The 14364-nt window shown below is 49.2% G+C and overlaps 1 protein-coding gene across 1 annotated transcript; it reads right to left on the reverse strand.

Moving 5' to 3' along the window:
* Window positions 1-7637: 7637 nt before the first annotated feature.
* Window positions 7638-10905, reverse strand: LOC143350679 (uncharacterized). Its single transcript, XM_076782701.1, has 3 exons — window positions 10545-10905; window positions 7906-10433; window positions 7638-7652 (listed from the first exon to the last, which is right to left on the reverse strand). Exons 1-3 carry the CDS (start codon window positions 10903-10905, stop codon window positions 7638-7640), a joined length of 2904 nt encoding a protein of 967 aa, XP_076638816.1.
* Window positions 10906-14364: the final 3459 nt, after the last annotated feature.

Genomic DNA, 14364 nt, shown 5'->3' on the forward strand with positions numbered 1-14364 from the left:
CTGGGCTTTTTCCGGTTTGGATCACGTAGTATTGTGGTACCACACCGAAACAGTCAATTAAACCTGGTTGCGGTTAATATTTTAGAGGATAACGCCGGTTATGTCTAGGCTAGGTCTGGGATTTGCCCTCATCTGCCTCGTACTTCGCACTTTTCGCATACTTGTTGGCCAGATCCTGGGCTTTTTCTTGTTTGGATCACGTAGTAATGTGGTACCACACTGTCAATAAAAGCTGGTTCCGCTTAGTACTTTAGAGGATAACGCTGGTTATGCCTGGGTTAGTTCTGCTATTTGCAATCATCTGGCTCATACTTTCGCGTTTTTCGCATACTTGTTGGCCAGATCCTGGGTTTTTTCTGGTTTGGATCCCGTCGCAATGTGGTTCCACACCGAAACAGTCAATTAAACCTGGTTGCGATTAATATTTTAGAGGATAATACCCGGTTATGTCTAGTTTAGGTCTGGTATTTGTCCTCATCTCGCTCTTACTTCCGCATTTTTCGCTTACTTGTTGGCCGGATCCTAGCCTTTTTACGGCTTGGATCACGTAGTGATGCGGTACCTCACTGAAACAGTCAATTAAACCTGGTCGCGATAAATATTTGAGAGGATAAGGCCGGTTATGTCACGGTTAGGTCTGTGATTTGCCCTCATCTGCCTCGTACTATCGCACTTTTCGCATACTTGTTGGCCAGATCCCGGGCTTTTTCTTGTTTGGATCACGTAGTAATGTGCTACCACACTGTCAATAAAAGCTGGTTCCGCTTAGTACTTTAGAGGATAACGCTGGTTATGCCTGTGTTAGTTCTGGTATTTGCAATCATCTGGCTCATACTTTCGCGTTTTTCGCATACTTGTTGACCAGATCCTGGGTTTTTTCTGGTTTGGATCCCGTAGTAATGAGGTTCCACACCGAAACAGTCAATTAAACTGGTTGCGATTAATATTTTAGAGGATAATGCCGGTTATGTCTCGGGTAGGTCTGGGATATGTCCTCATCTGGCTCGTACTTTCGCGTTTATAGCATAATTGTTGGCCAGATCCTGGCCTTTTTCTGGTTTGGACCACGTAGTAAAGTGGAACCACACTGAAACAGTCAATAGAATCTGGTTCCGAATAGTATTTTAGAGGATAACGCTGGTTATGTCTGGGTTAGTTCTGGTATTTGAAATCATCTGGCTCATACATTCGCGTTTTTCGCATTCTTGTTGGCCAGATCCTGGGCTTTTTCTGGTTTGGCTCACGTAGTATTGTGGTACCACACCGAAACAGACAATTAAACCTGGTTGCGATTAATATTCTAGAGGATAACGCCGGTTATGTCACGGTTAGGTCTGGGCTGTGCCCTCATCTGCCTCGTACTTTCGCACTTTTCGCATACTTGTTGGCCAGATCCTGGGCTTCTTCTGCTTTGGATCACGTAGTGACGTGGTACCACACTGTCAATTAAAGCTGGTTCTGCTTAGTATTTCAGAGGATAACGCTGGTTATGCCTGGGTTAGTTCTGGTATTTGCAATCATCTGGCTCATACTTTCGCGTTTTTCGCATACTTGTTGGCCAGATCCTGGTTTTTTTCTGTTTTGGATCCCGTAGTAATGAGGTTCCTCACCGAAATAGTCAATTAAACTGGTTGCGATTAATATTTTAGAGAATAACGCCGGTTATGTCTCGGGTAGGTCTGGGATTTGTTCTCATCTGGTTCGTACGTTTGCGTTTTTCGCATACTTATTGGCCAGATCCTGGCCTTTTTCTGGTTTGGATCCCGTAGTAATGTGGTTCCAGGCCGAAACAGTCAATTAAACCTTGTTGCGATTAATATTTTAGAGGATAACGCCGGTTATGTCTCGGTTAGGTCTGGCATTTGTCCTCATCTGGCTCGTACTTTCGCGTTTTTCGCATACATGTTGGCCAGATCCTGGCCCTTTTCTGCCTCGGATCCCGTAGTAATGAGAGACCACACCGAAACAGTCAATTAAACTGGTTGCGATTAATATTTTAGAGGATACCGCCGGTTATGTCTCGGTTAGGTCTGGGATTTGCGCCCATATACGTCATACTATCGCACTTTTCGCATACTTGTTGGCCAGATCCTGGGCTTTTTGTTGTTTGGATCACGTAGTAATGTGGTACCACACTGTCAATAAAAGCTGGTTCCGCTTAGTATTTTAGGGGATAACGCTGGTTATGCCTGGGTTAGGTCTGGTATTTGCCCACATCTGGCACGTACTTTCGCATTATTCGCATACTTGTTGGCCAGATCCTGGCCTTTTACTGTTTTGGATCTCGTAGTAATGAGGTTCCACACCGAAACAGACAATTAAACTGGTTGCGATTAATATTTAAGAGGATAACGCCAGTTATGTCTAGGGTAGGTCTGGGATTTGTCATCATCTGGCTCGTACTTTCGCGTTTATCGCAGACTTGTTGGTCAGGTCCTGGCCTTTTTCTGCTTTGGATCCCGTAGTAATGAGAGTCCACACCGAAACAGTCAATTAAACTGGTTGCGATTAATACTTTAGAGGATAACGCCGGTTATGTCTGGGTTAGGTCTGGTATTTGCCCTCATCTGGCACGCACTTTCGCATTGTTTAAAGACCTTAACCGCCCTAAGGGGGGGTTATTTTAGTCTGACGTGGTCCGGATTACGAGGGAAAGGACACTGGGAAAAAGTGTTGAATAAATTGATGCACCAGAATTTGCTCAAGAAATTAAACGTTTATTTCAATCAAAAGAAAAAAAAAACGGAAAAAAAACCGCCTAGACGTCGGTTCGACGTCTGGGGAAAAAACCTGGGCCGGCTTCTCCTGGCCAAGTTCGCGATGTGTTGTTCTGTAACAAGGAAAGACAAGGCTGGATTTAAATACCTATTAACGCTTGTCGCGTCGCCTGTCTCGCTCTATCTCGCACGCTCCTGTCTGTGCCGTTCGCACTCAAGAGCGGAGATTACAGACACGTCTCGACGAACTGAGATATGTATAAGTGGACTGTATTTATGAACGTTCTCACAAATCGAGAACCGTTCGATCGCTGTGCGGAAGAAGAGATCTAATTTCTCAATTCTCCGCTTTTTAGCGATCGTTGAATGCCGCAGGAAAGGACAACAGGTGGAGGTCGTAAAGCTCCAAATGCTGTCCAAACCGCAGTTTCTCACCGTTCCCTGCGTACAAGACGCGGTGTGGTGTAGCCCTTAACGGCGCACGTAGCGTCTTACGTTTAAAGGAGCATACACCACGGTGCTCATTATGCGTTGCTCTACGCACAGGGTACGTACTCACTGGCGGTCAAGGAGCGTTGCTCGAGCAGGTTGAGCTAAGAAGTCCGGAATTTCTTAGCCCCGACCTGAGAAACGGTGAGCCCACGTAGGGTATCGGTCAGAGACCACCCTAGGGGTGATATACAAAACCGTGCGGACAATTCAACTTGTCGCACGACCGCGTCGAATGCAGCAGTCCGTACGACAAATTCTTACACGACCGCGAAACTCAAACGTCACGTGAAGATAATCAGCCTCACACGACCGCGTCAAATGCAGCAGTCCGTGGAGAAATCAGTAGTGAGTTGGCCGTAGCCACTGGCCGAAACTGGACTTCCGACGACCGCTGGTTGCAGCGAGACGTTGGAAAGTCAGCCTCACGACCGCGTCAAATGCAGCAGTCCGTGATAATGCCAGCCTCGCACGACCGCGTCAAATGCAGCAGTCCGTGGAGTCGTCAGTACTGATCGGGCCGTAGCCCTTGCTGAGACTGGAGTTTCGACACACGGGAAACGATTCTTATCTCGATTCCCCTTTCATGACCGCGTAGCACAAACGTCACATGAAAGTTGGACGAAAACCCACAGTCTTTTAAATTTTATTAATAATCTCGCCAAGCGGGAACCGAAGTTTTTCAATTCCCTCACACGTCCACGTAACTCGAGCGTCACGTGCTATTCGGCGAGATTGTACAGTCAATAATCGGGGCTGATAAAATGCCTCACCGATTTAGTTAATTTTGAGCAATAATTTAAACTTCTCAACGAAAGGTTCGAGTGTTCTCAGAACCTATATTCGGAGATTTGGTTTCATCGCGGAGCGGAATCGTTTGTCGATCTGCTCGCTGCGCGGACTCGCTTTCGAGTCTCGCAGCTAAGAAGCGAACAGACATCCGCAGTCGCGGCCACGAGAGGGGTAATCACCACCTCGCGGCGCTATCCCTGCTCTTCAATGTCTATCTCTTCTTAATTTCAATATTCCTCTACCCTCTCTGTTTATAGATCTTCGACGATCGATCCCAAGTAAATATATTGGGTCGATCACGTGACTGAGAGCAACCAACACTCGCGTATGGTTTTTCTAACCTGTATCGTTCCGTGTACCGAACTACGCATCAGAGAGTCTCTGGAATGTCGCGTACACGAAAAACAATACCGTACGAGGAATTTATGGTTCTCAGTTATAATTCACGTTAACTTGAATATTTCTCTAAACGGTTCTCAAATCCGTCAATTAACGCGATATTTAAACATACCGCCCCCCTTGCACGGTCCGTGCAACAAACGGAAGGAGCGGTAATTCGCGGAGAAAATCTTAATGTCCAGTTACAGAGAGGGTGGGTCAGTTTCACTTAATTAAAAAATTAAGTTACTTACTTTTAGCGGCGGAAAAGGTCCGTTCGACCCTGCAAAAACTGCAGGGTCGTGAGCACGGCCTCGTTTATGGTCGCCTGGTCCATGCGGGCGTATGGCCCCGTTGGAGGAGCTGGTCGTCCTGTAGGGCGACTCCCACCCTGTTCCGGCGCTCTATTTCGGCGGCGGGTCCTCCTTTGATTGGCCGGCCTTGTAGGCGGCCCTGCCGTTGTGGCGGCCTGGACCGTCGGGGGCTGTGGGCCCACGGGGTTGCTGCTCGCCGTGGCTTGCGCCTCCGGCTCGTGGAAGTCGCAGGCTATGAGGCGCCCCGTCTTATTCCATTTCAGGGTATAGTGGCCCCCTGGGACTGCCACTTTCCTCCGTCGCGACGTCCAGGGGACATGGACTGGAATGTCCAGGACATCCTGCCCCAAATCCAGCCGGAAGGTCGGCGTTGGTGGTGGCTGTCGAAGGGCCGCCGTGGCCTCGCCAACCTCCATGGCGGCCGGCTCTCTCGACGTTGATGCTGCGGCTGCAGTTGGTGCTGCTGCTGCAGAGGGTCGGAGGCCCTCCCCCAGCTGCAGGAGGCGTTGGAATTGGGCCTCCATTTCCGGGTCCAGGTTCCGGACCGGCTCGCTCACTGACTTTTCGTTGTTCGGTGACTGCGACATATTGCTGTATGTAACTAGCAACTGAGGGAATCCGCCAGCGGGTCCTGCTTTTATGCCAAGGAACACTCGCGTTTCGCGGATTCTCCTTCCCTTAAATTATTACGGAATGGTAGGAAGTATATTCCCCTATCCTCGTAATTGTCACCAACGACAAAGGTAGTTGTGGATCACCACCGTCTTTATTTTCAACGGTGGTTCTCACTTCCTCTTTGTCTAGACAGCGGAGCTCGACAGTTTTTCTATCCCATCGGCGTCTTCGACGGCCGGCGTCGATGTTTACTCATCGACAGGCAGTTTACACAAACGTGCAATTGGGCGTGTGTACGTAGATGTAGTTGTACGTACTTTAACCACACGCACATTTGTATCCTTGCCCGGGAAAACTTCCTCTATTCTTCCCATTTCCCATTGATTAGGGGGGAGAAGAGGGTTTTGCACTAAAACCAAATCATTTGGTTTCAACTGCAATTGGGTGGTACGCCACTTATAGCGGTTCTGGAGGTGCGTGAGGTAATCTCGCGTCCAATGTCTCCAGAGCTGTTCGTGGAATTTTTGAATCGCTCTCCAACGCGTAAGTCGCGTGAGCTTTTCAGTTTCCACTGATTCTACCGGAAGTGCATTTATTGGACTTCCGATCAAAAAGTGGCCCGGTGTGAGAGGCGCATAATCCTCTGGACTGTCACTTAAAGCGGCGATCGGTCGCGAGTTTAAACTCGCTTCGATCTTGCAGAGCAATGTCTGTATTTCCTCGCTTGTGGGAGTGAAGTCGCCGAGGATGCGTTTCAGGTGATGTTTCACCGATTTCACACCGGCTTCTTGCATACCACCGAAATGGGGTGCACTAGGCGGATTAAAGTTCCACTTAATGCCTTGCTGACCACATTTATTTCGCATTTCTTGCGTGTTATACACCGCGTTGAAATGCTTCCTTAGTTCTCGATCCGCTCCGACGAAGTTTGTTCCATTGTCACTGAATATGCAGGACGGAACTCCTCGACGGGCGATAAATCGATCTAAGGCGGCCAGAAACGCACTCGTCGTGTAATCATGCACGAGTTCGATATGTACGGCTCTCGTAACGAAGCAGACAAATACTGCTATGTACGTTTTATGAGCCGTTTTTCCTCGGCCTGCGGAATCGCGGACACGATACGGTCCAGCATAATCTACTCCGCAATTTGAGAAAGCCTTTGCCGGGCGGCTGCGTTCCGGTATTAAATCCTGCATTATCTGCGTGGCAGCTTTCGCTTGCCATCTTACGCATCGAATGCATTGATGGATAACCATACGCGCCGCGTTTCGGCAGCCGATGATCCAGAATTTCTGTCTCACCGTGTATATGGTCAACTGCAAACCCCCGTGCAACGTATCGACGTGGCACTGCCTTATTATCATGTTAGAAACATGATGTTTAGGCAGTATTATCGGGTGTTTGGTTTCCCAGGCCAGCGTCGCGTTCTCCAACCTTCCACCCACTCTCAAGACGCATTTGTCGTCGAGAAAAGGGTTCAGGTTTTTTAAGGGAGATCTTGCAGGAATTTCTCGGCGCTTTATTAAGCACTGGTATTCTTCTGCAAAATGCGTACGCTGCAAATAGCGTGCAATTCTTTCTGTTGCATGCTGCAGTTCCGACGCTTCGACGACTTTTGCATCGTACGACCTTCGTTCGCCGGCCAGCGCTCTCCGTAGACGGAGACAGTAGGCGGTTACACGTAGTAGTTTACTCCATTGGGAAAATCGGAATACGAAATCCCACTCTTTTTCCGGAGTTACTACGAGGGTATGCGATACGCGTTTACCCTCTTCGGTCTCGATGGAAGCGGGCATTTTCGGCCAATTTTCTTCCGCTTGTTGAAGCCACTTCGGTCCAGAGATCCATAGTTCCGACTGAAGGAGTTCCGCAGCTTCCACTCCACGCGAATTTAACTCCGCGGGATTGAAGCGCGTAGGAACATGACGCCATTCAGTGTTCGGAAGCGAAGTCTGGATTTTCAACACTCGGTTGGCAATCACAACCTTCCAGGTCGACGCATGCTTCCTCAACCAAGCGAGTGCAATCGTAGAATCTGTCCAGCAGATTACGCGGTCCACTTTCAAGGAAAGTGACCGTTTTACGTGCATCACAAGCTCGGAGAGGAGCACAGCCCCGTTCAATTCCAGAACGGGGATGGACTGCGTTTTGATCGGAGCCACTCGCGTTTTTGCCATTATCAATGTCGTAAAAACGTCATTGCTTGTCGTCATCACGCGTAAATAAGTGACGGCCGAATAGGCTGCGCGTGAGGCGTCGCAGAATCCGTGCAATTCCACGGAAACTGTGTCTGCTCCGTATCGGACCCATCTAGGAAATTTTAATTCCTTCAAGCTGCTCCAGTCTATGCAAAACGTGTTCCACGTTTTTAGCGTATTTGCTGAGATTTGGTCGTCCCACTGGATCTTCTCCAGCCATTGGGACTGCATCAAAATCTTTGCCCGAATTACGACTGGTGATAACCAGCCGAGCGGGTCGAACAGCTTGGCAATCTCCGAGAACAAATTTCTTTTTGTCATCGGTGACGCAGATGGTTGAAACCGTTGCAGATTAAAATAAAAATAATCTCCAGACGGTATCCATCGTAAACCGAGCACCTTTAGTTCGGTATCGTCGAACAAGGTGAGGTCTACGGCGTGGGAGTGAGCGTGTTGGGGGATGTTTCGCAGCAATTGTGGCGAGTTTCCGGCCCACTTTCTCAACTCGAACCCACCTCCTTGCAGGAGCTCGCACACTTGAGTGCGAATTTTTTCCAGCAAGGGTTTGTCGGGCGCTCCCATGAATACGTCATCGACGTATGTATCCTTCTCGAGAATAGGAGCGGCGAGAGGAAATCTATCTCCATCCTGCTCCTTCAGTTCGAGAAGGGTTCGCATCGATAAGTATGGGGCGCACGCCGTTCCGTATGTAACGGTATTTAACTCGAACGCTTCTAGCCGTTCGGTTTCGGGCACGCGCCATAAGATGCATTGGAAACGACGATCCTGTGGGGCAACTAGAATTTGTCGAAACATCTTCTCAATGTCAGCCACCAACACGTATTCATGCAGACGCCACCTCGTTAGAACCGAGGTAATGTCGTTCTGCAATTTTGGACCTACGTGTAGGATGTCGTTTAGAGAGCGGCCTCCAACCGTTCTGCTGGTCGCGTTAAATACGACCCGCAGTTTGGTTGTCGTACTTTCGGTGCGAATGACCGCTCTGTGCGGGATATAGAGCCTAGTTTTGTCAATGGGCTCGATTCGAGTCATATGACCTAAGGACTCATACTCCGCGAGAAACTCCGAGTATTCCCTTCTGAGGGCCACGTCGCCGTCCAGTTTCCTATGCAACCTTGTGAGAGCGGAGAGCGCTATGTGGAAGGAACTTCCTAACGCTTCGTCCGGGCTCGGGTGATTCAAAGGTAACCGGACTACAAAACGTCCCGTTGCGTCCCGCGTGACGGTTTTTCGGAAGAATGATTCACACTCCTCCTCCGCCTTGGTCCGCAGCGAGGTCGAGGGAATTTCCTCGGTCTCCCAGAACCGCCGAATCGCGTAATCAAGCGATTCGAGGACGGTGCAATGCAGCGTCTGTACGGTTTTCTGGTTTTCACCCGCTGCGTTTATCGGGCCGGATATGATCCAGCCAAACACAGTTTCTTGGGCGATGGGACCCATTTTTCCTCCGCGTCGGAATCCCGGTCGGATTACCTGTGCATACAGGTCCGCCCCAATTAGAATTTCAATATTCCGATCGTCCTTGGGGTCCGGGTCAGCCAGCGTTAAGCCACTGAACGCGCTGTGATCAAGCGCGTTCGCCGACGGTGCACGGTAGGTCGTGATTTTTGGCACGACGTACGCGTTTGTACCACATGTCGGTTTGATGGCTGTTACCTCAGCGAGACTCAACTCGACGCTGTATTTTATAATTTGCGCCTGACCGCCCCCCAAACCCGTTACCGTGGCTGGAGTTCGTCTGCGCATTAGTTGGAGGTCGTTGACTAAGCTGGCGGACACGAAAGACGATTCCGAGCCCTGGTCCAGCAGTGCACGCGCGCTTCGCGTTGCACCGTTCTTTCCGAACACTCGTACTTGTGCCGTGGCCAATACCACCGGCCTCGGTGCTCCTGTACCGAGCGCGGTACAGTGCGATGTCGAGGCATTATTTGCGGTAGTATTTAAAGCCGGAGTTTTCGTTTTCGGCTTCGACCTGGCCCATCTACGTGGAGGAGCGTTCGCACGCCTCTCCTCGCGATTATCGTACGAATTATTTGCAACCGGCCTCGTATTATTGTCTTCCCGGTTTTGCGCGTAATGCAGCAGGAAATGGTGCTTGCCACTGCACTTCGCGCATACTTCGGGGCTTTGGCACCGTAGCACTGTGTGGGTGGAGGCCAGGCATTGTACACACCAATGGCGACCCTGCACAAATTGGCTACGTGTTTTTGCCGGCAGAACCAAAAACGGGCTACACTGCAATAAGCTGTGCGGTCCGGTACAGAACCCGCACATTTGCTTTTGCGCAGGGCCAACCTGCCTCACGGCGTTGGTCCTTGAACCCCGCAGCTGTGCAGCCGTGTCGGTTTCCACAACGGTGTTATGGCTGCGCACGTGTCTCGAGGCAGATCTCGTTTCCCGAGTCCTACTATGACTACGTGCGCTCGGTTTCGTGGCAGGCGCAAGCGCAGCCTCGCGACGCTTCTCGTCCATGGAAAGCAGTGCGCGAGAGTGCATCTCGATGAACCTCCGTACGTCCTCAAACGTAGGATATTCGGTCGAGAGGTTGAGCGTTTTCTGCCACTCTAACTCAAGCGCAGGCGAGAATTTTTGCTTCGCCCAATGCGCGAGTAACCAGTCCCGTTGCTGTTCGGGCGTGCCCTTCTTATCGAGGGCAGCGAGCGCCTGTGTACAACCCACGGTGATCTGCTGCATGCTAGCCAGATCACCGGTATCAATTGGTTTTAGGAACAGGAGCTTATCCAGCAATTTTCCCGTGACCATGCGTGGGAGGCCGAAGGTGTTCTTCAGCTTCGACCATGCCACTGGAAAATTACGGCCGACGATCTCGATCGAAGCAATGGACGCTAGAGCTGGTCCCTCTAGGCAGGCATTCAGGTAATGCAATCTTTGCACATCTGACAGTCCTGCATTTCGTACGACCCCGGAGGTGAACAGGTCCTCGAAATGTTCCCATTCCTGAGGATCCCCTCCGAACTTGGGTAATCGTTGCTTCGGGAGCTCGATCGGTATGTTACTTTGAACTTCCGGTGTTGCTGGTTTGGTTTCAGCGCTCAGCCGGCCAAGTTCAGTAAGGACAAGATCCTGGAAATCCTGGAAATCGTCCTCGGCATTCCTCATATAATTCAGCTTAAAGATGTCGTGGGACGGTCTTTCCGCTGGAGGAATTTGTTTCCGCACGTTAGCATACTTGGTGCGTATATCGCGCCAAGTTTCTTTAGCGTGCTCGAGTTTTTCCTCAAGCATTCGCTCTGAGTACTTCGCTCGTCCTAGTTTTTTAAGGTTTACGCCCAGCCGTTTTAGTTGACCACATAGATCGACCAAGTCTTCGATTTCGTCGTCGAGGTCGACTTCTATGGATAACTGTGCTACGGCCATAGTGTGCGTTATCGAGGAGCAATCAACTCGAAAAAACCTCTTACGTGGTTAACTTCACACGTGAAAAAATGTGCACCCTTTTTTCCTGGCCCGATTAACCTCGTTTTAATCCGGCTCGAAGGACCTTTGGATAAAGACCTTAACCGCCCTAAGGGGGGGTTATTTTAGTCTGACGTGGTCCGGATTACGAGGGAAAGGACACTGGGAAAAAGTGTTGAATAAATTGATGCACCAGAATTTGCTCAAGAAATTAAACGTTTATTTCAATCAAAAGAAAAAAAAAACGGAAAAAAACCGCCTAGACGTCGGTCCGACGTCTGGGGAAAAAAACCTGGGCCGGCTTCTCCTGGCCAAGTTCGCGATGTGTTGTTCTGTAACAAGGAAAGACAAGGCTGGATTTAAATACCTATTAACGCTTGTCGCGTCGCCTGTCTCGCTCTATCTCGCACGCTCCTGTCTGTGCCGTTCGCACTCAAGAGCGGAGATTACAGACACGTCTCGACGAACTGAGATATGTATAAGTGGACTGTATTTATGAACGTTCTCACAAATCGAGAACCGTTCGATCGCTGTGCGGAAGAAGAGATCTAATTTCTCAATTCTCCGCTTTTTAGCGATCGTTGAATGCCGCAGGAAAGGACAACAGGTGGAGGTCGTAAAGCTCCAAATGCTGTCCAAACCGCAGTTTCTCACCGTTCCCTGCGTACAAGACGCGGTGTGGTGTAGCCCTTAACGGCGCACGTAGCGTCTTACGTTTAAAGGAGCATACACCACGGTGCTCATTATGCGTTGCTCTACGCACAGGGTACGTACTCACTGGCGGTCAAGGAGCGTTGCTCGAGCAGGTTGAGCTAAGAAGTCCGGAATTTCTTAGCCCCGACCTGAGAAACGGTGAGCCCACGTAGGGTATCGGTCAGAGACCACCCTAGGGGTGATATACAAAACCGTGCGGACAATTCAACTTGTCGCACGACCGCGTCGAATGCAGCAGTCCGTACGACAAATTCTTACACGACCGCGAAACTCAAACGTCACGTGAAGATAATCAGCCTCACACGACCGCGTCAAATGCAGCAGTCCGTGGAGAAATCAGTAGTGAGTTGGCCGTAGCCACTGGCCGAAACTGGACTTCCGACGACCGCTGGTTGCAGCGAGACGTTGGAAAGTCAGCCTCACGACCGCGTCAAATGCAGCAGTCCGTGATAATGCCAGCCTCGCACGACCGCGTCAAATGCAGCAGTCCGTGGAGTCGTCAGTACTGATCGGGCCGTAGCCCTTGCTGAGACTGGAGTTTCGACACACGGGAAACGATTCTTATCTCGATTCCCCTTTCATGACCGCGTAGCACAAACGTCACATGAAAGTTGGACGAAAACCCACAGTCTTTTAAATTTTATTAATAATCTCGCCAAGCGGGAACCGAAGTTTTTCAATTCCCTCACACGTCCACGTAACTCGAGCGTCACGTGCTATTCGGCGAGATTGTACAGTCAATAATCGGGGCTGATAAAATGCCTCACCGATTTAGTTAATTTTGAGCAATAATTTAAACTTCTCAACGAAAGGTTCGAGTGTTCTCAGAACCTATATTCGGAGATTTGGTTTCATCGCGGAGCGGAATCGTTTGTCGATCTGCTCGCTGCGCGGACTCGCTTTCGAGTCTCGCAGCTAAGAAGCGAACAGACATCCGCAGTCGCGGCCACGAGAGGGGTAATCACCACCTCGCGGCGCTATCCCTGCTCTTCAATGTCTATCTCTTCTTAATTTCAATATTCCTCTACCCTCTCTGTTTATAGATCTTCGACGATCGATCCCAAGTAAATATATTGGGTCGATCACGTGACTGAGAGCAACCAACACTCGCGTATGGTTTTTCTAACCTGTATCGTTCCGTGTACCGAACTACGCATCAGAGAGTCTCTGGAATGTCGCGTACACGAAAAACAATACCGTACGAGGAATTTATGGTTCTCAGTTATAATTCACGTTAACTTGAATATTTCTCTAAACGGTTCTCAAATCCGTCAATTAACGCGATATTTAAACACGCATTATTCGCATACTTGTTGGCCAGATCCTGGCCTCTTTCTGGTTTGGATCATCGTAGCAAGGCGGTACCACACCGAAACAGTCAATTATACCTGGTTGCGATTAATATTTTAGGGGATAACGCCGGTTACGTCTCGGTTAGGTCTGGGATTTTCCCTCATTAGGCTCGTACTTTCGCATTTTTCGCATTGTTGTTGGCCCGATCCTGGGCTTTTTCTGGTTTGGATCACGTAGTAATGTGGTACCACACTGAAACAGTCAATAAAAGCTGGTTCCGATTAGTATTTTAGAGGTTAACGCTGGTTATGTCTGTGTTAGTTCTGGTATTTGCAATCATCTGGCTCATACTTTCACGTTTTTCGCACACTTGTTGGCCAGACCCTGGCCCTTTTCTGGTTTGGATCACGTAGTAATGTGGTACCACACTGAAACAGTCAACAGAAGCTGGTTCCGATAAGTATCTTAGAGGATAACGCTGGTTACGTCTGGGTTAGTTCTGGTATTTGCTATCATCTGGCTCATACTTTCGCGTTTTTCGCATACTTGATGGCCTGATCCTAGCCTTTTTCTGATTCGGATCACGTAGTAATGAGGTACCACACTGAAACGGTCAATAGAAGGTGGTTCCGATAAGTATTTTAGAGGATAACGCTGGTTATGTCTGGGTTAGTTCTGGTATATGCTATAATCTGGCATATACTTTCGCGTTTTTCGCATACTTGATGGCCAGATCCTGGGCTTTTTCTGGTTTGGATCCCGTAGTAATGTGGTTCTACACCGAAACAGTCAATTAAATCTGGTTGCGATAAATATTTTAGAGGATAAAGCCGGTAATGTCTCGGTTTGGTCTGGTATTTGCCCTCATCTGGCTCGTACTATCGCATTTTTCGCATACTTGTTGGCCACATCCTGGCCTTCTTCTGGTTTGGATCCCGTAGTAATGTGGTTCTACACCGAAACAGTCAATTAAACCTGGGTCCGTTTAATATTTTAGAGGATAACGCCGGTTATGTCTGGGTTAGGTCTGGTATTTGCCCTCATCTGGCTTATACTTTCGCATTTTTCGCATACTTGTTGGCCAGATCTTGGGTTTTTTGTAGATTGGATCCCGTCGTATTGTGGTTCCACACCGAAACAGTCAATTAAACCTGGTTGCGATAAATATTTTAGTGGATAACGCCGGTTATGTCACGGTTAGGTCGGGGATTTGCCCTCATCTGCCTCGTACTTTCGCACGTTTCGCATACTTGTTGGCCAGATCCTGGGCTTTTTCTGGTTTGGATCACGTAGTAATGTGGAACCACACTGTCAATAAAAGCTGGTTCCGCTTAGTATTTTAGAGGATAACGCTGGTTATGCCTGGGATTGTTCTGGTATTTGCAATCATCTGGCTCATACTTTCGCGTTTTT

Source organism: Colletes latitarsis, unplaced genomic scaffold (genome assembly GCF_051014445.1).
Source record: "Colletes latitarsis isolate SP2378_abdomen unplaced genomic scaffold, iyColLati1 scaffold0013, whole genome shotgun sequence".
In the NCBI taxonomy this organism is placed as follows: Eukaryota; Metazoa; Arthropoda; class Insecta; order Hymenoptera; family Colletidae; genus Colletes; species Colletes latitarsis.

Coding starts and splice junctions, on each gene's coding strand:
- LOC143350679 (XM_076782701.1), bottom strand. CDS start 10,905: ATGGCCGTAGCACAGTTATCCATAGAAGTCGACCTCGACGACGAAATC. Junction 10,434..10,544: donor AGCAACACCGGAAGTTCAAA/GTAACATACCGA, acceptor TACGAAATGCAG/GACTGTCAGATGTGCAAAGA.